We start from the raw sequence: 26,586 nt of genomic DNA on the forward strand, positions 1-26,586 counted from the left end.
ACATTTTTGAGTGTTTGTACTTTTGGCAATATTCCATTGGTTTCGTTGTGCCAGGCAAGCTCAATCCAGCCCAGAGGAGGCATTTGTAAGAAAACAAATCCTATTTGAACCCATGTCGACATTATACATACCCATGCGTTAGTAAACTACAGAGAAGAACAGACAATCCATGTTCCAGTGTAAAGATGTACATAGTGTTTGCTGTTTAATGTTCATTACAGTTCTACATACCTTTAGTACATAGTGGGGTTGAGTTGCTTTGTTGAGCTCAGTTCATTGTTAGAGCACCTTTAGTACATAGTGGGGTTGAGTTGCTTTGTTGAGCTCAGTTCATTGTTAGAGCACCTTTAGTACATAGTGGGGTTGAGTTGCTTTGTTGAGCTCAGTTCATTGTTAGAGCACCTTTAGTACATAGTGGGGTTGAGTTGCTTTGTTGAGCTCAGTTCATTGTTAGAGCACCTTTAGTACATAGTGGGGTTGAGTTGCTTTGTTGAGCTCAGTTCATTGTTAGAGCACCTTTAGTACATAGTGGGGTTGAGTTGCTTTGTTGAGCTCAGTTCATTGTTAGAGCACCTTTAGTACATAGTGGGGTTGAGTTGCTTTGTTGAGCTCAGTTCATTGTTAAAGCACCTTTAGTACATAGTGGGGTTGAGTTGCTTTGTTGAGCTCAGTTCATTGTTAGAGCACCTTTAGTACATAGTGGGGTTGAGTTGCTTTGTTGAGCTCAGTTCATTGTTAGAGCACCTTCAGTACATAGTGGGGTTGAGTTGCTTTGTTGAGCTCAGTTCATTGTTAAAGCACCTTTAGTACATAGTGGGGTTGAGTTGCTTTGTTGAGCTCAGTTCATTGTTAGAGCACCTTTAGTACATAGTGGGGTTGAGTTGCTTTGTTGAGCTCAGTTCATTGTTAGAGCACCTTTAGTACATACTGGGGTTGAGTTGCTTTGTTGAGCTCAGTTCATTGTTAGAGTGCTTTTAAAAATATATATATATTTTCTCCTCTGTGCCAAAGAGATAAAGCTGTGATATCAGCGTTTAGGGAAAAAGCCAACATTTTAAAAACCTTTTAAATGTTTATTTTGCTTTACTATAGAGTAGTTCCAACTCCTAGCTTGTCATTGTCAAGTCAAACATGACAATTCCATAAAGAGTTGGCAAGAAAGCAAGAACAGACTGGCCATCAGGCTAGTCAACTCCTTCAGACAAAGTTAATTCATAAACAACAGTTCTCTTGATGAAGGAAAATGGGGATATGTTTAGGATCCAACTAATTCTAATTATGTTAATGAACTAATGACCATTACTGTTTTAAATCTTTGTGATACGCCAAATACAAGTACTGTATTGACTACTAGGATTCTGAAATGAAAATTGTGTTTTGTCTCAGCCAGTCTTCTACTGTATAGCCTGGTTGTTAGTGATGTGTTATTAAATTATTTTAACAATACTAGTTATGTGTGTCTTGTACGTGTGCCCTTTCTGTACAAAGACAATTTTGCAGCAAAAAAAATAAAAATAAATGTTTAGATAAATAAAAACCCTTGAAATAATAATTCATTCATTCATTCCAAACTATCCTGAATGACATATCTGCAGTACTGATCCAGACCACAAGGGGGGGCTGTAATGCAGAGGAACTTTTGTGAGACAGTCGTGGTTCCATAAAGTGTGTGTGTGTGACATTCCTACAGATTAGTGTGTGTGTGTGTTACACTCTAGACGTGACATTGTTTACGATGCTGACAGATGGATCTATAATGAGGTACAGAATACATATCTAGCTGAACCAACCACAGATGGATCTATAATGAGGTACAGAATACATATCTAGCTGAACCAACCACAGATGGGTATATAATGAGGTACAGAATACATATCTAGCTGAACCAACCACAGATGGATCTATAATGAGGTACAGAATACATATCTAGCTGAACCAACCACAGATGGATCTATAATGAGGTACAGAATACATATCTAGTTGAACCAACCACAGATGGATCTATAATGAGGTACAGAATACATATCTAGCTGAACCAACCACAGATGGATCTATAATGAGGTACAGAATACATATCTAGCTGAACCAACCACAGATGGATATATAATGAGGAACAGAATACATATCTAGTTGAATCAACCATAGAACCAATGAAAGCTCTTGTGTGTCGAAATCTTCACTAGTTGTTCCTGGCATCAAACCTGTAAACAATCAGGATCAATTGAACTTCAGATACCCACCTGGATCCCTTCTGCTGGAAACTAGGCAACAAGATACACACACAAACACTAAATATTTCAACAGAAATCAAGGGGTACATTTAAATGTGGTAATGGAAAAACAAGGTCTGAAAAGTGGTTTCTAAAAACAAAATAAAAAGTAAGGAACAAGTTGTTTTTATCACATTGAATATGAACTTTGTAGTAGAGTGGAGTTGCTTGTTAAAAATCATACAGATCACTATTCATCCAAACAACTTGGCATAAGTCCTTTCCACAGTGCTGCTGCTTGGAGCTAGGGACAGGGTTGGGTTAGGGTTAGGGTTAGGGTTAGGGTTAGGTTTGAGCCAGCATGTGGACGGACATGAGTCTACGGTTTGAGGATATATAATTCATTCTCTGGCTGTACTGACCTGATTTAAACCCAATTTCTAGTCCTGCAAACAGAGAGAGAGAGAACAACATACATGTAAATGTGTTTAACACAGTTTAATGCAATTTCCTTTTACTAAAATAGTTTAGTCATGTTAATTTGTAGCTCTCTCTGTATGGCAGATTCTCAGTAGGTTTCCATAGTCCATTAACCTAACAGCCTGGAAGGGAGGGAGGGAGAGAGAGAGAGAGGAGAGAGAGGGAGAGAGAGAGAGAGAGAGAGAGAGAGAGAGAGAGAGAGAGAGAGAGAGAGAGAGAGAGAGAGAGAGAGAGAGAGAGAGAAGACTGGATAACGCTCAGTCTGCCTCCTCAAATGGCACCCTATATAGTGCACTACAACAGCCGTATTGGTCCTGGTCTAAAGTAGTGCACTATGTAGGGAATAGGGTGCCATTAGGGACGGTGCATCAGACTTGAATCACTGGTCCTGGACACTGCTAGTTGTTCATACGGTATTGTTTTTAATTATTAACCTTGTCCTGCAGTGGCCTAAATCAGGGTCACACAGTGTTTCTTGGTATTCTTAAACAAATCTACTTTGAAACAAAAGTACACACCTCACACACATGGTTATGGGCTTAATAAAAAGAAGACACCTGTACCATGTCAGATATAGAGTAGAAAGACCCCTGGACCATGTCAGATATAGAGTAGAAAGACACCTGGACCATGTCAGATATAGAGTTGAAATGTATTACATTTTGATTTGCATCCCAATACTACACTTTATATACATGACAGAAGACTGAAATATAACAAAACCGTTTATTAATGATGAAATTATTAAAAATATAAATGCCATTCCATCCATGAGACCTCTAGCAGTAGCTACACAGCCATGTTGTAAACCCATGGCTTTTCTCCTAAACAGGTTTTCTGATTATTCTGACATGGGGTCAATGTCACTAGACTTTAGCAGATGTTAAATTAATCAGTAACAAAAATTACACAAAGTCAGTTGACATTGGGGAGGTGAATAAACTTTTCCCAAGGTTTCTTTCTCAGCACAAAGGAAAATCTCAATGACTTGACATGTTCTGGTTTTGAATTCAGGCTGCGAGGTAAGGATCCTACCAGGGATTATTTATGTATGATGTTGGTAGAATGTATACATTGGGATAGTAGTAAGGATCCTACCAGGGATTATTTATGTATGATGTTGGTAGAATGTATACATTGGGATAGTAGTAAGAGGCCGGTGGGTAAATTACTAAGATTCAAGCCTCCCGTCAATTAGGGAGATTTGTTTCTTTATTGTGTGTTTAGTTGTACCTTTACCTTCCTGTAGTTGACCATTTGGAAGGATTCTAAATTGAGGAATGGTCTAAGATCACTCCTAATGTGTTCTCCAACTCATAAAACATTTTAGAAAAAGGCTCAGTGCCGTTATCCTCGCAAGGGAGGTATTGAAAGGGGGGGTCAATTTTGACCCCTACCTTTTTGAGAAAAAAAGTATTACTTGTTAAACAAAATCTCTTTTTCTGATCAAACGTATTAGTATAAAATAATTTAATGTACCGTTGTTTTGAGCATACAATATAGCTCAGTATTTGAATTATTTATTTTATACAGTCATTTTTACTCAACTTTATCAAGGGAGTCAATAATTTGGGACCCCACTGTATACTTCAAAGTTAGAGATATGTTGGAACTGGATCCATCATTATTATTGTATTATTATTATGATGATGATGATGATGATGATGATGATGATGATGATTATTATTATTATTATTATTATTATTATTATTATTATTATTATTATATAATTATTATTATTATTATTAGTTCCACTACATGGAGAAAAGGTGAAAAATATCAGTCATGATACATGTTGATGTGATTGCATTAAATCACCTGACTGTTCAGACGTATCTGTTAGTAAATGTTTTATTTCCAAGAGATAATGAATAAAATAGAACAATTTACCTTCAATAATTAGTTGTCACTGTGTTCACCACAACCAACATGTTGGATCTCTGTTTAGGGGTCAGTGGTCTAAAATGAGTCTCTCTGGGGAGAGAGAGGAGGGGGTCCCTGCCTCTAAAACAAGTCTCTCTGGGGGACATGACACCAAAGCTAAGAGGTGAGATGACAATGTTGTTTAAGAATTTATAAAGAGTTTATTTCTAAAACATTATATCCACAATTTTTTCACATTTGTTATTTTACATCAGAAATGATTGCTTATGGGTACCTTCATGTGCGTGTAAAATATTGTTGTTCTAAGATTTTAATTAATAGATTTTTGTGCATTAATTTTTGTTTTGCAAAACGCTATATAGCTGGAATGAAATGTTTGTATCCTGTATATTTGGCTGTGATATGTGGATGTCTCACCAGCACACACACACACACACACACACACACACACACACACACAGACACACACACACACACACATCTTTACCATCATACACACACACATCCTTACCAGCATACACACACACACACACACACACACACACACATCTTTACCAGCATACACCCACATCTATAGAAGTTCTGGATGACACAATAATTTATCCTACTCTTAGTTATTGTCTAATATGTTGTCATGCAGAACCTTATTGTTGTTACTAATTCTGATCGTTGTTACAAGTGGAATTTTGACAATACTACCATCACATCAACACACTCTTCACTCCTGTTTAAACCAAAAAGGGTTCTATCGCTTGCTTAATATATGGAACCACTAAAAGTTCTATACTCTAGAGGTTCTTATTCCCTGAACCAAAATGGCTCCATATAGAACCCTGCATGGTGCCATTTATGAATTATGGCTACTACTATTAAACAGAAATATTTTTTAGCTAAGAATATAATTTATAGGACAATAGAAATGGTTGAAAAATCCCAATATTCATTTAAAATTATCCTTAGAAATAGCAGTGCTGGGGATTTGGAAAGCCATAGTCAGTCAATCAACAATAGAACAATACTCTTATGAAAAATATTGATCTTTAACTTACAGTCTGTGGATACTATGCGACTAGAAAGGTTAAACATGCATGTATGACATTACAGCACAGTTGAAAAAAATATGGCAGGTGGAAATCAAAAGAGGATGTTCTATGGAGATAGGTGGGCGGGGCTGAGAGTAGCAGAGGGGTGGGATTAAAAAAGATCATGATCGGTAATAGTCATTAGTGTAAACACTATAAATGTCTGAGTACTATCTATCCAAAATGTAATGTGTATAAGAAATTATTATTATTATTATTATTAGTATTATTAGTATTATTAGTATTATTATTATTATTATATATAAAAAAGTAATTACTGTGTATAAAAGTATTGTATGGGGGGTAGAATTGATCTTCGTTATATGCAAACACACTGGTGGCCAGGGAGGCATCTCTTTGTTTGAACGATGTCCCACGTCAACTCTGGCTGACTTCTTTACAATACATTACATTACAATAGAATACAACTTTGTCCATTAGTTACAGCAAACAACAAAAACATGTATTCTGCTCCGTTCTTAACCCCCCAAACAGCAGACCTCACACATACAGTTGAGACCAGCACAGGTTCAAGCTGCAGTGCAGCGCCCCTGGATGGAGAGCATGTTGTGGGGTTAAGGGTCTTGCTCAAGGGCCCAACGAAAGGTGAATGTTTTGAGGATGTGAACCCAGCAGCCCTCCAGGGGTCAGATCAATTCCGCCCGTTCTTTCCAGCACCCAGCCCGGGATTCAAACTGGACACTTTTCGGCCACAGCTCCAACTCATTTGCCGCTGGGCGAAAACCTGAGTTAATATTCAGAAATAAACATGAGTTAATCTGCCAAAATTAATACAAATTGTTATGCAGACATCAATATTATGAAAACATACATGCAATTGTCATCAGCAGCAGCCACAAGAGAGAGTATCTGATAGTTCTGGGTAACTGCCAGACTGAGCAAAACATAGATAGTGTGTTAAAAGTCATGTAATGATTAACTAGGCTATTGAATCACCAATACTTACTATACATAATTATTAAGAAGAGAAGAGAAACTGTTCCATGTAGGTCTATATTATTTATGGATTGATCATATAGAAAAATCTAAACATTATTTTAACTACTCCAAAGCAATTACATGTGGCGCAGGAACCACTGACTCACTGCATTTTCCTATTATCAAGACACCTTCTGTTAACCCAGATCTCAAAATATTGTTTTTAAAAACTAAGAATTTTGTTTTACGTAATAATAATGATAATAATAATAATAGCACATTAATATTACTAATGTAAGCCACTGGAAAGACTGGGTTTAGTTTATTGTGTTGCTCTGCTCACGTCCGCGTTCTGGAACTGTCCGTGTCCACGTACGGTTTGGCGCCAAGCATATTGTCCAGTTACGCGCAGAGTGGGCTGAGGTGATGTTGGGAAATAACGACGGAGTTCGTTACAGTGTTGAGACACCAAAGTTTATTGTTCAATTTGCTTTTTTGCTTAATGGTCAATGACAGTATGAGTGTAGCCAGATCCTTTTCACTCGCTAGTCTTGTTTAATTGTGTGGTTCACTGGATTCGTCATCATCCTCGAGGGACAGACGAACGACCTGCTAGCTATCCAAGCTAGTCGGTACAGCTAGCTAAGCTAGCTACTCTACCAGCAGCATCCTAGTTATCCTAGCTACCACTACATCATCACCGGCTGCCTGCATTTCTTGTGGACCGATGGAGCTCCCTGTTTGTTTCTTCCACCTGTTAAATACAGTGGAGGGCTTCTCCCTCTCTCGTTGACGGATGCTGGCTACCTACCATCCCTCTGTCCGGTTCTCCTCTTCACTAGATGGACGGTAACTTTAGTGTTTAACCCCTCTGTGTCCAAGGACTGAACCTTTTGAATATTATTTTCGGGGCGCCTCAAGTTAAATTTTTTACAACGTTTATTTCTGATAAAATTAGTTCATTGCATCTGCCATGGAGCCCAGTTTCAGAATATTACCTTCTATCCCTGGTTATGAAGTAATCGCGAAAAAACAGGCCTTATGTTTGGGCATTTTTCACCCTGCCAGCTCCTATTAGTTCTACTGTAGGTTTACCTCAGGTAACTTATTATTTACAAGGTTATGGATACTTGGTGAGCGTTAACCCTGTAGGTTTACCTCAGGTAACTTATTATTAACAAGGTTACGGCTACTTGGCGAGCGTTAACCCTGTAGGTTTACCTCAGGTAACTTATTATTAACAAGGTTACGGTTACTTGGTGAGCACGCTCAATGTTAACCTGAGTACATGTTGTGGTGAGCCACAGTCTAAGAGGTGTTGTCTGGCGCAAAGCCATCAAACGTTAAACATTTTCTGGTCATGGTTAAACATATTTGTTTTAAGAAAAAACTGTACAATCTAAACAAAACGCATGTCCCTGTCCTCTTTTTCAAGATGTGGCAGATTTAAACAGCCAGAAGAAATTTTTTAATTAAGAAATAAAAAAAATTCTGATGACTTGTTGTTTCTAAATGGCTGCTGGGTAATTTGATATGCATCGAAATCTTCGTTCATAGGCATCAAATTGAGCGAATGCTGCACAGGTTCACTGAGTTGCAAACCAAATGGGTATAATGGGGTGATTGTTGTCTAATCGGGTGGTCTAGCTAATGGATTTGTAGATCTGACACAGTTGCTACCTCAGATTATGAGCCTAGCAAGTGTCATATAGCTCAGTTGGTACAGCATGGCGCTTGCAACACCAGGGTTGTGGGTTCGTTTCCCACGGGGGGCCAGTATGAAAATGTATGCACTCACTAACTGTAAGTCGCTCTGGATAAGAGCGTCTGCTAAATATGTAAAAATGTAAAACATGTAATGAATGAGTTATGTAGTACCCACAGATGGCCAAAGGGAGGCGCAAGAGTGCTATAAACCCATACTGTTTTTTGCCATTTAAACCCTAAACCTAACAATCAATCAAATGTATTTATAAAGCCCTTTTTACACCAGCAGATGTCACAAAGTGCTATACAGAAACTCTTACCCTACTTATAACCTATTTTAGCCGTAACCCTAACCCCTAATTCTAGGGTAGGGTAGCCTAGAACACTTTTAGAAACTATTTTAATAATAATATTATCTTAGTAAATACAATGATAGTATTAAATAGCGTTTTGATTGTTTTGTTGTTATTTTATTATATGTATAATTGCAAGACAGAACACTTGATAAATAAGACACATTTGTTTTATTTTTCAAATGTGGTTTGAATTGGGTGACCTAGTAACCTCTGTGTGAAAGTACAGCAATTGGCGTGGGGCAGGATTGAGACTGATCTAATACACTTTATTTCTCAGCTGCCTCACCAATGTTTGTACGTGAATTAATAACTTTTAATAGCTAAATATTTCCAATAGATGGCAGCATAAGACAACGAAGCATCAGTTATAGGCTACAAGCAGCAATATGATTAACATAAAATAGCATGCAACCAAATACTAAATGTCCCATGATTTTCTGAAATGGTCACTCATTACTTTAGCTAGCTATATATCTCGTATTAGGCCTGTGATGCTTTTGGAAGAGCAATTAAATAGTGACTATAGCACGTGTTGAACCCCGGGTAAATAATCACTAGTCAGATGCTCCAACCTCAACCCTAGTATACATGCATTTTTAAATATCTAATATTACGATTAAACAACCTCGGAATAGATAAGACAAGAGTGCGTCTTCCAGCCCGCCAATAAATTAGATCGTGCAACCCTCCCGGTTAGCAAATGTACCTCAACATGCCCCTCACTTGTGCTAGAAGGCAGAGTGCTCGCTGCTGGTTGATGAATCTGACAATGAATGTACTAGGAAAATACGTTTTTCTCGACCAGAGGTGACTACATTAATGTTCAGGCTTATTGATCATCATTAGAGTAATGAAGTATAATTTCAAAACATGAGCATAAAAACAGGTAATAATAAACATGAATCATCATTATATTACTTCACAGTAATCTGTTAAATGCTTTTTCAGTCGTTCCTCTTGCGTTAGCAGTGTGGAAAGGGACAGTAAAAAGCGTGTGCAGGAGTTTTCCTGTGAGGGGGAGTGGTGGTGTATCCAGGGAGAAAACTAAACGAACCTTCTGAAATGTCATTCGTGGTCTTATGCTTCCATCTATTGGAATTATTTAGCAACTGCAGTACTACTGAATAAAGAATATCCTTATTAAAGTAGTAATTACTCAGAATTGCAAAATATGACATTTTCTGGTTCATTTTACCACTTACGACCATAAAATAACAATTTATTGCATAACAAACAATGAAACTGACATAAACCAAAAACACCATACATTTAGTTAACTATATATATATACTATTTATTTAGATGGGAGACATTATCTGCCAAAGTAACACCACTGTAGATAAAGAAGAGCTCTCCAGTAGGTGAACCAAAACATTCAAAGGCCATTTTCTCAAAAGTGAGGTTACAAGTTTATCATCTTTCAAAGCAGAATTACTTTCCCATTGTTCCTCAACTGTAGTGTATGATATACCTTTTTCTAATTGAGTCTCTACTTTTATCCAATGTAAAAAACACAATTTCAAATGTTGCTACATAAAATCGAGCCGGTTGGTCACATTTGACTGTGTAAATCCTAGCAGTACTACTTATTTCTCTGGGATGAGGCAGATATATTTATATATATTATTACTGTGTAAAACCTAGCAGTACTACTTATTTCTCTGAGAGTGAGGCAGATATATATATTTTTACTGTGTAAAACCTAGCAGTACTACTTATTTCTCTGAGAGTGAGGCAGATATATAGCATTGTGCAAAACAACATGATTATTTGTCTCTCTGAAATGAAACCATCAAGTGATAGATTTTAAACAAATACTTGTCTGTCATTGAACAACCAGCCATGCCATGACTAGATGGTGAAAAAACACACCAATCTCTTTCATAATTTCTTTAAACAATAAAATCTAATTTACCGTTTCTGAAAATGGATATATAGCGTTTTGGAATGAAACTCTTGTTTCCCCATCTGATCTCAGAGTAGATGAGAGACGTAATGTTTGTCTCTGTTGTGTTGAAGCCCAATCAAGCAGGAGAGACCAGCCTCCCCTGTACCCAGCTGTGTGTCCATGAAGAGTGACCGGTCTATGGAACATCCTATAGAGTTTAGAGAGGGAGACTCTTCTAGTGAACAAAGGTAAGAAGAACTCATGGGTCATGGTCAGTGAGTTAAACAACACTGTCTCTAGTCATTTCTCCTCTCCCATTTTCCCATTTATTTTTGTTGTTTTGATAATCCATAGGCTATATCTTTTTTCAATTTTCATAGTCCTGAAACAATATTAAACAAACACAACATTCCCTGTGTGTGTGTGTGTGTGTGTGTGTGTGTGTGTTTGTGTGCACTCCCTGGATGAGGAGATGTAATCTCTATCCTGATTGCCTAGTCACTTTTACCCCTACCTACATGTACATATTTCCTAAATTACCTCAACTACCTGGTACCCCTGCACATTGACTCAGTACTGGTACTCCTTATAGCCTCATTACTACCTCAACTACCTGGTACCCCTGCACATTGACTCAGTACTGGTACTCCTTGTATATAGTCTAGTTATTACCTCAACTACCTGGTACCCCTGTACATTGACTCAGTACTGGTACTCCTTGTATATAGTCTAGTTATTACCTCAACAACCTGGTACCCCTGCACATTGACTCAGTACTGGTACTCCTTGTATATAGTCTAGTTATTACCTCAACTACCTGGTACCCCTGCACATTGACTCAGTACTGGTACTCCTTGTATATAGTCTAGTTATTACCTCAACTACCTGGTACCCCTGTACATTGACTCAGTACTGGTACTCCTTGTATATAGTCTAGTTATTACCTCAACAACCTGGTACCCCTGCATATTGACTCAGTACTGGTACTCCTTATAGCCTCATTACTACCTCAACAACCTGGTACCCCTGCACATTGACTCAGTACTGGTACTCCTTGTATATAGTCTAGTTATTACCTCAACTACCTGGTACCCCTGCACATTGACTCAGTACTGGTACTCCTTATAGCCTCATTATTGTTCTTTTATTATGATACTATTTCCTTTTTTTATTTAGCTAATATTTGTGACTTTTTAACTCTGCATTGTTGGGAAAGGGCTCGTAAGTAAGCATTTCACGGTAAAGTGTACCACTGTTGTATTCGGCGCATGTGAGAAATACAATTTGATTTGATTTGAAGCTCATGCGCAGAAATACGTCATTGGGTCTAATGGTCGTCTTGTGCCGAACTGCACAGGTGCAGGCCGTCAAATCAAAGTCACTCCTTCGATATAAAGTTGTTTTTGACTAACATGAAAATGTGTCAGTTTGTTAAACTACTTAAGACAGAACATTTTCAAAATTAACAACTAAGGAAGTCATTTTTACCTCTCATTGACTTCTCAAACCCCAAACCCTGGCCTGGTCTGCATATGTATTCCCAGAATACATTTTTTACATCAGCAGTTGTCACAAAGTGCTTATATAGAAACCCAGTCTAAAACCCCAAAGAGCAAGCAATGCAGATGTAGAAGCACGGTGGCTAGGAAAAACTCCCTAGAAAGGCAGGAACCTAGGAAGAAACCTAGAGAGGAATCAGGCTCTGAGGGGAGGCCAGTCCTCTTCTGGCTGTGCTGGGGGGAGATTATAAGAGGATATGGCCATTAAGTACAGATCGTTCTTCAAGATGTTCAAATGTTCATAGATGACCAACAGGGTCAAATAATAATCACTGTGGTTATAGAGGTTGCAACAGGTCAGCACCTCAGGAGTAAATGTCATTTGGCTTTTCATAGCCGAGCATTCAGAGGTCGAGACAGCAGGTGTGGTAGGGAGAGAGAAGGAGAGAGAGAGAGAGAGAGGGTCGAAACAGCAGGTTCGGGACAAGGTCGCACGTCTGGTGAACAGGTCAGAGTTCCATATCATTAACATTTACATTTACATTTACATTTACATCATTTAGCAGACGCTCTTATCCAGAGCGACTTACAAATGAAAACGTTGCGTTGCCTAATGAACACAACCCTGCTCTGAAGACTGAGGAAGGGCATATCATATGCTTTGTGACCTCAGTGAGTTAAAGACTTCTGAGAAAGAGATTAAAGAAACTGATCAGTGAGCACATAAATCAACGCAACTCTGTGCAGCATGCATCGCTTGGGGTTACAGGAAATTAAGATGTGCCACACTGACTGCAAAACATCTTCAGACTGACTTAATTAACCTAGATGACGACTTGACTTCAGTCACTTCTTTGTTCCTCATTTTGTGATTTCTTTCTAACATGTTATATATACTTTTTTAACTTAAAGTCTATGTCAACACTAAACCAGTGGTCACAAAGAGACGGATAAACCATGTGATTCTATGTTTAGCAGAGATCTTCTGTGTATAAAGTGACGCGGGAGGGCAAAAAAGCATCTAACGACGCACTTGGCTGTTCTACAAGTGGTTGAGGCAGGTGTTAGAATATGAGCGTTTTCAAGTGCAACGTTAATAACGATGGTTTTGGGAAACAGCTCAGAGATTTAACAATGCTCCTATGAAGGTTCTAACGATGAACTTGGCCTTAAGATGCTTTTGGGATACCAGGCCCTGGACAAAAACATCTGCTAAATGACTAAAATATCAAATGTAAATGTTTTACATACAGATCTCATATTACTGTATTGAATTATTATTTTACAATATTTAAATATTGATGTCACAAGTGTATCATTTGTACAGTTCTTTATTAAAAATGTAGTTATTTGTTACATTTAACTTTGTAAAACCTAGCAGTACTCCTTATTTCTCTGAGAGTGAGGCAGATATATTATTACTGTGTAAAACCTAGCAGTACTACTTATTTCTCTGAGAGTGAGGCAGATATATAGCATTTTGCAAAAAAAACATTTGTCTCTCTGAAATGAAGCTATTAAGTGATTGATTTTAATCACATGCCTGTCATTGAACAACTCCTTGCCATGATTAGCTAGTGAAAAAACAACCATTTATTTGATAATTTCTTTAAACAATAGAAGCTAATTTACCAACATTCCTGAATATGGATATATAGCGTTTTGGAATGAAACTCTTGTTATGTTTCCCCATCTGAGCTCAGAGTAGATGAGAGATGTAATGTTTGTCTCTGTTGTGTTGAAATCCAATCAAGCAGGAGAGACCAGCCTCCCCTGTACCCAGCTGTGTGTCCATGAAGAGTGACCGGTCTATGAGTCATCCTATAGGGTTTAGAGAGGGAGACTTTTCTACTGAACAAAGGTAAGAAGAACTCATGGGTCATGGTCAGTGAGTTAAACAACACTGTCTCTAGTCATTTCTCCTCTCCCATTTTACCATTTCTTTTTGTTGTTTTCATAATCCATAGGCTAACCCTTTTTTCCATGTTCATAGTCCTGAAACAATATTAAACCAACACTACATTCCCTCCCTGTGTGTGTGTGTGTGTGTGTGTGTGTGTGTGTGTGTGTGTGTGTGTGCACTCCCTGGATGTGGAAATGTAATCTCATGTTTTGTCCACAGAAACCAACAGGAGAGATCAGAGTCAGAGATTCTCTGTGGTCAGTCTTCCCAGAGTCATCAAACAGACCTGGCCTCCATATTCAGTGTATGTGGTCCTGTTATGTACATTTGTTTTTGTTTACCTCAAGTAAAGTTGATCTGTCAATCATTCATTAATGTGTTAATGAGAAAGCATTTTGTCTCTTGCTTAACTTATTGACTTTATTTATTTCAGTTGCTTGAAGAGAATATTATGACATTTGTGAAGAATGAGCTGAAGATGTTCAAGAGGATTCTTAGTCCAGAACTCCCAGAAGGCTTTGAGAGTCAGAAGCAGGATAAGGAAGTGGTGGATGCTGAAGATGAGAAGCAGGAGAGCAGTGCCAGAGACGGGGCTCTGAAGATCACACTGCACGTCCTGAGGAAAATGAACCAGAAGGAGCTTGCTGACACACTGGAGAAAAGTAAGAGCTGTCTGCCTCATGTTGAATGCTGTTTTAGAACATTTAAAAGCTGTAGCTAAAGTACAGCTAAAGTAGCTGTGTAACTCAATGATATTGTAGCAGCCAAAACACAACACCTAGTGACCTCATTAAGTAGCAGCAGGGATGTGTTGTGGTGATTAATTTAGACAGAGAGAGTGAGAGAGATAACATTATTAATCAATAATACCAATAATGATATAAATCAGTCACACCAGTGTGTAATGCATTATGAAAACATTTACAGATTTATACAGACAGTTAAGAGAATAAATGATTATAATTTAAACTTTATAAGACAGTCTTACAATACTGTAGGCATTAAAACAGCTGTAATATTAATATCCTCTGTGTTATTTCTAGATTCAGATGAGCGTGCTGTGATTCTTCAACGTGAACTCAAATCTAATCTAAAGAAGAAGTTTCAATGTGTATTTGAGGGGATCGCTAAACAAGGAAACCCAACACTTCTCAATAAGATCTACACAGAGCTCTACATCACAGAGGGTGGAACAGGAGAGGTCAATAATGAACATGAGCTGAGACAGATTGAGACAACAACCAGGAAACAAGCAAGACCAGAGACTGCAATCAAATGTAACAACATCTTCAGACCCTTAACTGGACAAGACAAACTTATCAGAACTGTGCTGACAAAGGGAGTCGCTGGCATTGGAAAAACAGTCTCTGTGCAGAAGTTCATTCTGGACTGGGCTGAAGGAAAAGCAAATCAGGATGTCCAATTTGTATTTTCATTCCCTTTTCGGGAGCTGAATTTGATGAAAAAGGAAAAACACACTTTGATTGAACTTCTCAATCACTTCTCAATCGAAACCAAAGAATCAAGGATCTCCAACTACGACAAGTACAAAGTTCTGTTCATCTTTGATGGTCTGGATGAGTGCCGACTGCCCCTAGACTTCCAGAAGAACAAGATCTGTTGTGACGTCACAGAGTCAACCTCAGTGGATGTTCTGCTGACAAATCTCATCAAGGGAAATCTGCTTCCCTCTGCTCTCCTCTGGATAACTACCCGACCTGCAGCAGGAAATCAGATCCCTTCATGGTGTGTTGACCAGGTGACAGAGGTACGAGGGTTCAATGACCCACAGAAGGAGGAGTACTTCAGAAGGAGATTCAGTGATGAGGACCTGGCCAGCAGAATCATCTCACACATAAAGACATCAAGGAGCCTCCACATCATGTGCCACATTCCAGTCTTCTGTTGGATTTCTGCAACAGTCCTTGAACACATGTTGAGTACAGACAAGACAGAAGAGATGCCCAAGACTCTGACTGAGATGTTCATACACCTTGTGGTATTTCAAACCAAACAGAAGAATGAAAAGTATCTTGGGAAAGAAGAGACAGGTCCACACTGGAATAAAGAGAGCATTCTGTCACTGGGAAAACTGGCTTTTCAACAGCTTATGAATGGCAATCTGATTTTCTATGAAGAAGACCTGAAAGAGGCTGGCATTGATATCAATGAAGCCTCAGTGTACTCAGGATTGTGCACACAGCTCTTTAAAGAGGAATGTGGGCTGTACCAGGACAAGGTGTACTGCTTCGTGCATCTGAGCATTCAGGAGTTTCTGGCTGCTGTATATGTGTTCCTCTCATTCATCAACAACAATGAGAATCTAATGGCCGAACCGCAAGTTACTGAAGTTACTTTCTACAAGAGTGCTGTGGATAAAGCCTTACAAAGTGAGACAGGAAACCTGGACCTTTTCCTCCGCTTCCTTCTGGGCCTCTCACTGGAGTCCAATCAGAAGCACTTACGAGGTCTACTGACAAAGACAAGAAGCAGCTCACAGAGCCATGAAGAAACAGTCAAGTACATCAAGGAGAAGATCAGGAAGAATCCCTCTCCAGAGAGGTGCATCAATCTGTTCCACTGTCTGAATGAACTGAATGACCATTCTCTTGTGGAGGAGATCCAAAGCTACCTGAGATCAGGAAGTCTCTCAAAAGCCAAAATTTCACCTGCACAGTGGTCAGCTCTGGTCTTTGTGTTGCTGACTTCAGAAAAGGAGCTGGATGTGTTTGACCTGAAGAAATACTCCGGATCAGAGGAAGGTCTTCTGAGGCTGCTGCCAGTGGTCAAAGCCTCCAGAGCTGCTCTGTGAGTACATAACATGACATTTAAGTACTAATCATAAGGAAGAAATATTCAGTTTAGAGAAATATATGTATTATAATATGTATATAATATATAATATTAAATAGAAAAACGTACTGAATCAGTGCATTGGTGTTCACATTAGTATAACAATATGACCATACAATTCTAGGAGACGGAAGATGAATCTATATGTTGTTTAAGAGAATAAACCAAATGCATCTGCCATTGTCCTTCTACACAACTGGTGTTAAATTAACAGTGTGTTTGTGAAATCATGATGATCTCTCTGTCAGGCTGTCAGGCTGTGGAGTCACAGAGGAAGGCTGTGCTTCTCTGGTCTCAGCTCTGAAGTCAAACCCCTCACACCTGAGAGAGCTGGATCTGAGTAACAATGACCTGAAGGATTCAGGAGTGAAGCTGCTCTCTGCTGGACTGGGGAATCCCCACTGTAAACTGGAGACTCTGAGGTCAGTATTCCTGTAGTTGGTCAACAAGTGATAACTGTTCACCAGATCCACATGTGTTTACCAGGCACACATAGTCCACACCATATGTGTTTGGACAGTGAAGCTTACAGTTTTGAATTTGGTGCTATACTCCATCATTTTGGATTTTAGATATAATGTTTCATATTAGGCAACAGTATATAATGTCACCTTTTATTTGAGGATATTTTCATAAATATCTGTGTTACTGTTTAGAAATGAAAGCACTTGATGTATCTAGTTCTTCCATTTGAAAAAGTCATAATAATTTGGACATATTCACTTATATTGTATTAAAGTAGTCATAAGTTTAGTATTTGGTCCCATATTCCTTACCTACAGTGATTATATCAAGCTTGTGGTTCTACAAACTTGTTGAATACATTTGCAGTTTGTTTTGGTTGTGTTTTGGATGATGTTTTCCCCAATAGAAACTGAATGGTGAATAATGTCCTGTCATTTTTCTGTCACTTCACTTGTAATGTCAGTAAGAATAGAAGATGTTTCTGAACACTTCTACATTTATGTGGATGCTACCATGATCATGAATAATCATGAATGAATCGTGAATGATGATGAATGAGAAAGTTACAGAGGCACAAATATCATACCCCTCTGTTATTGGTAATGTTGAGAGGTTAGTATGTTTTGTTGTAGCCTCTGTAACTTTTTCACTCATTATTATTCAAAATTCATTCATAATTGTTCTTAATCATGGCATCATCAGGATTCATTTAGTAGTGTTTAGAAACATGTTATCTACTCACTTAGACAGAAAATTACTCCAGTCATCATCCACCATTCAGTTACTGTTGGGCAAAACATAACCCAAAACACAACCAAAACAAACTGCAAATGCAACCAACGAGTTTGCGACCAAATACTATACCTTTGACTACTTTAATACACTATTAGTGAATTGGTGAGAATACTTATAACTTCTTCAAATAGGGGGACTAGACACATGAAGTGCTTTCATTTCTAAACGGTGAAACAGATATGTATGAACATACCCTCAAATAAAAGGTGACATTATATACTGTCACCTCATATGAAACATTTGATCTCAAATCCAAACTGCTGGAGTATAGAGCCAAATTTAAAATGTTATCTTCACTGTCAAAATAGATATGGTGTGGAATTTATACCCATAAGTGTAAAATGTCTTAATTCTCAGCATTTATCCGACCAATTTTCTACTCTGAGACACTTTGTGGATATGGGCCCAGATCTCAAAATATTGTTATAAAAAAACGTAGAATGTTTGCTTTACATTATTTAATAAATGAATATTACTAATGTAAGCCACTGTAAAGACCTGGTTTAGTTTATTGTGTTGCTCTGCTCATGTCCACGTTCTGGAACTGTCCGCGTCCCGGTACAGAACTGTCCGCATCCACGTACGGTTTGGCGCCAAGCATATTGTCCAGTTACGCGCAGAGTGGTCTGTGGTGATCTTGGGGAACAACGACGGAGTTCGTTACAGTGTTGAGACACCGAAGTTTATTGTTCAATTTGCTTTTTGCTTTACGGTCAGGGGCAGTATGAGTGTAGCCAGATCCTTTTCACTCGCTATCTTTTCTTTCATTTTGTGGTTCACCGGATTCGTCATCATCCTCGAGACGAGGGACAGAAGAATGACCTGCTAGCTAGCCAAGCTAGTCGGTACAGCTAGCTAAGCTAGCTACTCTACCAGTAGCATCCTAGTTATCCTAGCTACCACTACATCATCACCGGCTGCCTGCATTTCTTGTGGACCGATGGAGCTCCCTGGTTGTTTCTTCCACCTGTTAAATACCGTGGAAGGCTTCTCCTTCTCTCTTTGACGGATAATGGCCTACGCTCCCTCTGTCCGGTTCTCCTCTCTTCACTAAATGGATGGTAACTTTAGTGTTTAACCCCTCTGTGTCCAAGGACCAAACTTTTGAATAAAAAAATGTTAACGCTTTTTTTCTGAGAAAAACTAGTTCATTGCATTCGCCATGGAGCCCAGTTTCATAATATTACCTTGACCCTAGTTATGAAGTAATCGCGAAAAAACAGGCCTTATGTTCGGACATTTTTCACCCTACCAGCTCCTATTAGTTCTATTGAGCTCCGTGACACCGACTCGCCTTCAGAACGTTCTATTCTCAGCCCATTGTTCTGAGTCACAATGCCAGCTTTACTATTGTTATCAATGAGACCTGCCTGCGTTAACCCTGTAGGTTTACCTCAGGTAACTTATTATTTACAAGGTTACGGCTACTTGGTGAGTGTTAACCCTGTAGGTTTACCTCAGGTACCATATTATTAACAAGGTTACGGCTACTTGGTGAGCGTTAACCCTGTAGCTTTACCTCAGGTAACTTATTATTAACAAGGTTACAGCTACTTGATGAGCGTTAACCCTGTATGTTTACCTCAAGTAACTTATTATTAACAAGGTTACGGCTACTTGGTGAGCACGCACACTGTTTACCTGAGTACATGTTGTGGTCACCAATAGTGAGGTGAGACACGGTTTAAGAGGCGATGGCTGGCGTATAGCGATCAAACATTAAACATTTTCTGATCATGGTTAACCATATTTGTTTTAAGAAAGAAGTATACAATCTAAACTCCTCTTTTTCAAGATGTGGCCGATTTAAACAGCCAGAATACTTTTTTTAATTAAGAAATAACAATTTTTTGGACGACTTGTTGTTTCTAAATGACTGCTGGGTAATTTGATATGCATCGAAATCTTCGTACATAGGCATCAAATTGAGCGAATGCTGCGCAGGTTCACTGAGTTGCAAACCAAATGGATATAATGGGGTGATTGTTGTCTAATCGGGTGGTCTAGCTAATGGAGTTGTAGATCTGACTCAGTTGCTACCTCAGATTATGAGCCATGAATGAGTTATGTAGTACCCAAAGACGGCCACATGGAGGCGCAAGAGAGCCATAAACCCATACTGTTTTTTGCCATAATAACCATAAACCTAAAATTCATTCAAATGTATTTATAAAGCACTCACTGTTCACCTCGTTGTGGTCATCATTGTCGGCAGGAATATGGGACCAAATACTAAACATTTGACTACTTTAAAACACAATAAGTGAATTGGTCAGAATACTTATGACTTCTTCAAATAGGGGGACTAGATACATAAAGTGCATTTATTTTTCTAAATGGTGTAACAGATAATTTAATAAAAGGTGACATTATATACTGTCACCTCATATGAAACATTTGTTTTAAAATCCAAAATGCTGGAGTATAGATACACATTTCAAATGTTAGCTTCACTGTAAAACTAGATATGGTGTGGACTGTATACGCAATACAATCTAAATCTGATACCTCACTGTCTGTCTTTTGACTGATACTGCTTTTTAAACTGCTCTGGTCAGTCTACTCAAATATTTGTACTTTATAGTTTTCTCTATACAAGCAATATTATGATAATTTATAATAATGATACATTCATTTATGAATAGATATGGCAGGTTTCAGGACACTGCTATATCTGAATATGTTGAAAAAATATACTGCCACTATTTTCACCACTAAAGAATGGCAGTGTGGTTTTAATATGATTTGACTCTTTGCAGGCTGTCAGGCTGTCTAGTCACAGAGGAAGGCTGTGCTTCTCTGGTCTCAGCTCTGAAGTCAAACCCCTCACACCTGAGAGAGCTGGACCTGAGCTACAATCACCCAGGAGACTCAGGAGTCAGACTGCTCTCTGCTGGACTGGAGGATCCACACTGCAGACTGGAGAAACTCAAGTATGTAGAGGGTTTATGTCAATGTTCATATCAGACATGTTGGAGTTATCAGGCTAGTTAAGACAAACATTCTGACCACCACTTGGACTAAGTTATATGCTGACTGTGTGTGTGTGTGTGTGTGTGTGTGTGTGTGTGTGTGTGTGTGTGTGTGTGTGTGTGTGTGTGTGTGTGTGTGTGTGTGTGTGTGTGTGTGTGTGTGTGTGTGTGTGTGTGTCCAGTGTGTGTGTGTGTCCAGTGTGTGTGTGTGTGTTTGTGTCCTGTGTGTGCACGTGTATCAGTACACACACAGAACACACACACACAAATGCACATACACACACACTGGACCCACACACACACACTGGACCCACACACTGGACACACAAACACTGGACACAAACACCCGATACACCACACACACACACACACACACACACACACACACACACACACACACACACACACACACACACACACACACACACACACACACTGGACACACACACTGGACACACACACACACACTGGACACACAAACACACACTTGACACACACACGCTGGACACACACACACAGGACATACACACACACACAAACACACACACACACACACACACACACACACACACACACACACACACACACACACTGGAAACACTCACACACTGGACACACACACACACTGGACACACACACACACTGGACACACACACAAACTGGACACACACACACACACACACAAACACACACACTAGGATTATTTTAGTAGTGTTTAGAAACATGTTATCTACTCACTTAGACAGAAGATGAATCTAGTCATCATCCACCATTCAGTTTCTATTGGGCAAAACATAATCCAAAACACAACCAAAACAAACTGCAAATGCATCCAACTAGTTTGGGACCAAATACTAAACTTTTGACTACTTTAATACACTATAAGTGAATTTGTCAGAATACTTATGAATTCTTCAAATAGGGGGACTAGATACATAAAGTGCTTTCATTTCTAAACGGTGAAACAGATATGTATTAAAATACCCTCAAATAAAAGGTGACATTATATACTGTCACCTCATATGAAACATTTGAGCTCAAATCCTAAATGTATAGATCCACATTTAAAATGTTAGCTTCACTGTCAAAATAGACTGTGTGGACTGTTGACTCAATACAATCTAAATCTGATACCTCACTGTCTGTCTTTTGACTGATACTGCTTTTTAAACTGCTCTGGTCAGTCTACTCAAATATTTGTACTATACATGTTTCTATATACAAGCAACATTATGATAATTTGTCATTACTAATAATGATACATTCATTCATTTATGAATAGATATGTTAAGTTTCAGGACACTGATATATCTGAAAATGTTGAAAAAATATACTGCCACTATTTTCACCACCAAAGAATAGCAGTGTGGTTTTAATATGATTTGACTCTTTGCAGGCTGTCAGGCTGTCTAGTCACAGAGGAAGGCTGTGCTTCTCTGGTCTCAGCTCTGAAGTCAAACCCCTCACACCTGAGAGAGCTGGACCTGAGCTACAATCACCCAGGAGACTCAGGAGTCAGACTGCTCTCTGCTGGACTGGAGGATCCACACTGTAAACTGGAGACTCTGAGGTCAGTATTCCAGTATCACACAATGAACACACACACACTGGACACACATACAGGACACACACACACTGGACACACACACACACTGGACACACAGACACACACACATAAGGATTAATTTAGTAGTGTTTAGAAACATGTTATCTACTGTTAATAATTATGCATTCATTCATGTATATACAGTACCAGTCAAAAATTTGGACACACTGTCACGCCCTGGCTCTGGGGACTATGTTATGTTGAGCCAGGGTGTGTAAGTCTATGTTTGTATATCTATGTTGGCCTGAGTGACTCCCAATCAGAGGCAACAAGTGTCAGCTGGTTGTCTCTGATTGGGAGCCATATTTAACTGTCTGTCTTTTCACTTTGTGTTTGTGGTTTCTTGTTCCGTGTTTGTTGATGTAACCAAGGACGTCACGTTTCGTTGTTTTGATCGTGTGATCATTCGTATAATAAATATGTTTGCTTTCAACGCTGCGCCTTGGTCCTCCTCTCTCGTAGACGAGCGTGACAGAAGAAACCACCATAACAGGACCAAGCAGCGTGAAGAAGAGAGAGGATGGACTTGGGAGCAGTGGAGTAGGAGTCTCGACTGGGCCAAGCCAAGAGAAGAGGAGAGAGGTTGGACTTTGGAGCAGTGGGATGAGAGTCTGGCGAGAACGATGGAGGCCTGGTCCACGGGGAGGAGAGACCCCCAGAACATTTTTAGGGGGGGGCTCACGACGTCGGGGCAGCAGGAGGCCGCGATAGAGCGGTCCAGTGGGTTGGCAGAGGAGGCCGCCAGGTTACGGGAGTCACTGGTCACCAGGGGGAAGGAGGTTGTAGAGGCACGGCGAGAGGTACTGGCGTGTGTTGCCAGTCCGGTCCGGCCTGTTCCTGATCCCCACGTAGGGCCAGTGGTATGTGTTCCCAGTACGGGCCGGCCTGTTCCTGCCACTCCCACCAAGTCTGTGGTGCGCGTCGCCAGCCCAGTCCGGCCCATCCAAGCTCCCCGCACCAAGTCAGTGGTGCGCGTCGTCAGCCCGGTCCGGCTCATTCCTGCTCCCCGCACCAAGTCTGTGGCCCGTTCCTGCACCCTGTCCGGCCCGTTCCTGCTCTCCGCACCAAGTCTGTGGTGCGCGTCACCAGCCCTGTCCGGCCCGTTCCTGCTCCCCGCACCAAGTCTGTGGTGCGCGTCGCCAGCCCAGTCCGGCCCATCCAAGCTCCCCGCACCAAGTCAGTGGTGCGCGTCGTCAGCCCAGTCCGGCTCATTCCTGCTCCCCGCACCAAGTCAGGGGTGCGCTTCGTCAGCCCGGTCCGGCCCGTTCCTGCTCCCCGCACCAAGTCAGTGGTGTGCTTCGTCAGCCCAGTCCGGCCTGTCCCTGCTCCACGCACCAAGCCTACGGTGTGCGTCGTCAGCCTGGTAAGGCCCGTTACCCCTCCACGCACCAAGCCAGGGGTGCGCGTCGTCAGTCCAGCACAACCCGTGTCTGGGTCATGTCCGGAGCCGGATCCGCCGCCGAGGCGGAGTGCCCACCCGGTCCCTCCCCTGTTGTGGTTGTTTGGCGCGGTTGGAGTCCGCGCCTTTGGGGGGGGGTACTGTCACGCCCTGGCTCTGGGGACTATGTTATGTTGAGCCAGGGTGTGTAAGTCTATGTTTGTATATCTATGTTGGCCTGAGTGACTCCCAATCAGAGGCAACGAGTGTCAGCTGGTTGTCTCTGATTGGGAGCCATATTTAACTGTCTGTCTTTTCACTTTGTGTTTGTGGTTTCTTGTTCCGTGTTTGTTGATGTAACCAAGGACGTCACGTTTCGTTGTTTTGATCGTGTGATCATTCGTATAATAAATATGTTTGCTTTCAACGCTGCGCCTTGGTCCTCCTCTCTCTTAGACGAGCGTGACACACACCTACTCATTCAAGGGCTTTTCTTTATTTTTTACTATTTTCTACATTGTAAAATAATAGTGAAGACATTAAAACTATGAAATAACACATATGGAATCATGTAGTAACCAAAAAAGTGTTAAACGAAATTATTAAAATAACCACACTTTGCCTTGATGACAGCTTTGCACACTCTTGACATTCTCTCAACCAGCTTCACCTGGAATGCTTTGCCAACAGTCTTGAAGGAGTTCCCACATATGCTGAGCACTTGTTGGCTGCTTTTCCTTCACTCTGCCGTCCGACTCATCCCAAACCATCTCAATTGGGTTGAGGTCGGGTGATTGTGGAGGCCCGGTCATCTGGTGCAGCACTCCATCACTCTCCTTCTTGGTAAAATAGCCCTTACATAGCCTGGAGGTGTGTTGGGTCATTGTCCTGTTGAAAAACAAATGATAGTCCCACTAAGCCCAATCCAGATGGGATGGTGTATCACTGCAGAATGCTGTGGTAGCCATGCTGGTTAAGTATGCCTTGAATTCTAAATAAATCACAGACAGTGTCACCAGCAAAGCACCCCCACACCATAACACCTCCTCCTCCATGCTTTACGGTGGGAACTACACATGCGGAGATCATCCGTTCACCCACACCGTGTCTCACAAATACACGGCGGTTGGAACCAAAAATCTCCCATTTGGACTCCAGACCAAAGGACAAATGTCCACCTGTGTAATGTCCATTGCTCGTGTTTCTTGGCCCAAGCAGGTCTCTTCTTATTATTGGTGTCCTTTAGTAGTGATTTCTTTGCAGCAATTCGACCATGAAGGCCTATGTCAATTTGAACCAATGTGGATGTGGTGGAGGAGTCAGGCGCAGGACACAGAGGTTTCATCCAACAGACTTTAATAGTCCAAAGTAAACGAGAAAATACGACCTCGACCAAAACAAGAGGCGAGGGAAATTACGCAAACACGCGTAAACACTAAACACAAAACAAAACAGAGTGCAAACACGTAGCTCCGACAGAATGGCAGTCATTAACAACACACAATCAGACTAATGCAAAACAAGGAACTTATAAGACAAGTAATCAACACACAAATGGACACAGGTGTAAAAGACAGACAAAAGCAATCACACTACGAAACATAGAGCGGTGGCAGCTAGTACTCCGGGGACGGCGAACGCCGAAGCCTGCCCGAACCAGGAGGAGGAGCAGTCTCGGCAGACTCCGTGACAGTACCCCCCCCCCCCTTGACGCGCGGCTCCAGCCGTGCCAGGAGGACGCGGACCCGGGAGCGTGGGATGCCCACGGTGGAACTCAGTCAGGAGGGATGGATCGAGGATGTCCCTCCTGGGCACCCAGCACCGTTCCTCCGGACCGTACCCCTCCCACTCCACGAGATACTGGAGACCACTCATCCGGCGTCTCGAGTCCAAGATGGTCTGGACCCCTGTACGCCGGGGCCCCCTCGATGTCCAAAGGGGGCGGAGGGGTCTCTCCTATCTCATCTTCTTGGAGTGGGCCAGCTACCACCGGCCTGAGAAGAGACACATGGAATGAGGGGTTAATATTTTTGTACTCTATAGGCAGTTCTAACCTGTAACACACCTCGTTCAATCTTCTCAGGACTTTGAAGGGCCCCACAAACCGCCGACCCAGCTTCCGGCAGGGCAGGCGGAGGGGCAGGTTTCGAGTCGAGAGCCAGACTCGATCTCCCGGTGCGTACACCGGTCCCTCACTGCAGTGGCGATCGGCGCTCGCCTTTTGTTGACGGATGGCACGCTGCAGATGGACATGGGCAGCGTCCCACGTCTCCTCCGAGCGCCGAATCCACTCGTCCACCGCAGGGGCCTCGATCTGGCTCTCGTGCCATGGTGCCAGGACCGGCTGATAACCTAAAACACACTGGAAAGGTGTTAAATTGGTGGAGGAGTGGCGGAGAGAGTTCTGGGCCATCTCTGCCCAGGGGATGAACCTAGACCACTCCTCCGGCCGGTCCCGGCAATAGGACCTCAAAAACCTACCCACATCCTGGTTGACACGTTCCACCTGCCCATTGCTCTCTGGGTGGTAGCCCGAGGTAAGGCTTACCGAGACCCCCAATCGTTCCAT

At 41.0% G+C, this 26,586-nt stretch overlaps 1 protein-coding gene across 1 annotated transcript in view; it reads left to right on the forward strand.

Annotated features, from left to right (window-relative positions):
• Positions 1 to 3,124: 3,124 nt before the first annotated feature.
• LOC311140356 (NLR family CARD domain-containing protein 3-like) overlaps positions 3,125 to 26,586 on the forward strand; it is a gene marked incomplete at its 3' end in the record, with an annotated part of 36,184 nt that continues 12,722 nt past the window's right edge. The window contains exons 1-8 of the mRNA XM_084175382.1: positions 3,125 to 3,712; positions 4,639 to 4,737; positions 10,678 to 10,794; positions 12,442 to 13,906; positions 14,168 to 14,252; positions 14,382 to 14,610; positions 14,992 to 16,756; positions 17,050 to 17,221. Of these exons, the coding sequence (XP_084031508.1) occupies positions 13,839 to 13,906; positions 14,168 to 14,252; positions 14,382 to 14,610; positions 14,992 to 16,756; positions 17,050 to 17,221 (2,319 nt within the window). The 5' untranslated portion in view covers positions 3,125 to 3,712; positions 4,639 to 4,737; positions 10,678 to 10,794; positions 12,442 to 13,838. The remainder of the gene's footprint in view (positions 3,713 to 4,638; positions 4,738 to 10,677; positions 10,795 to 12,441; positions 13,907 to 14,167; positions 14,253 to 14,381; positions 14,611 to 14,991; positions 16,757 to 17,049; positions 17,222 to 26,586) is intronic.

Source organism: Coregonus lavaretus (assembly GCF_964263955.1).
Source record: "Coregonus lavaretus genome assembly, chromosome: 2".
Taxonomy (NCBI): Eukaryota; Metazoa; Chordata; class Actinopteri; order Salmoniformes; family Salmonidae; genus Coregonus; species Coregonus lavaretus.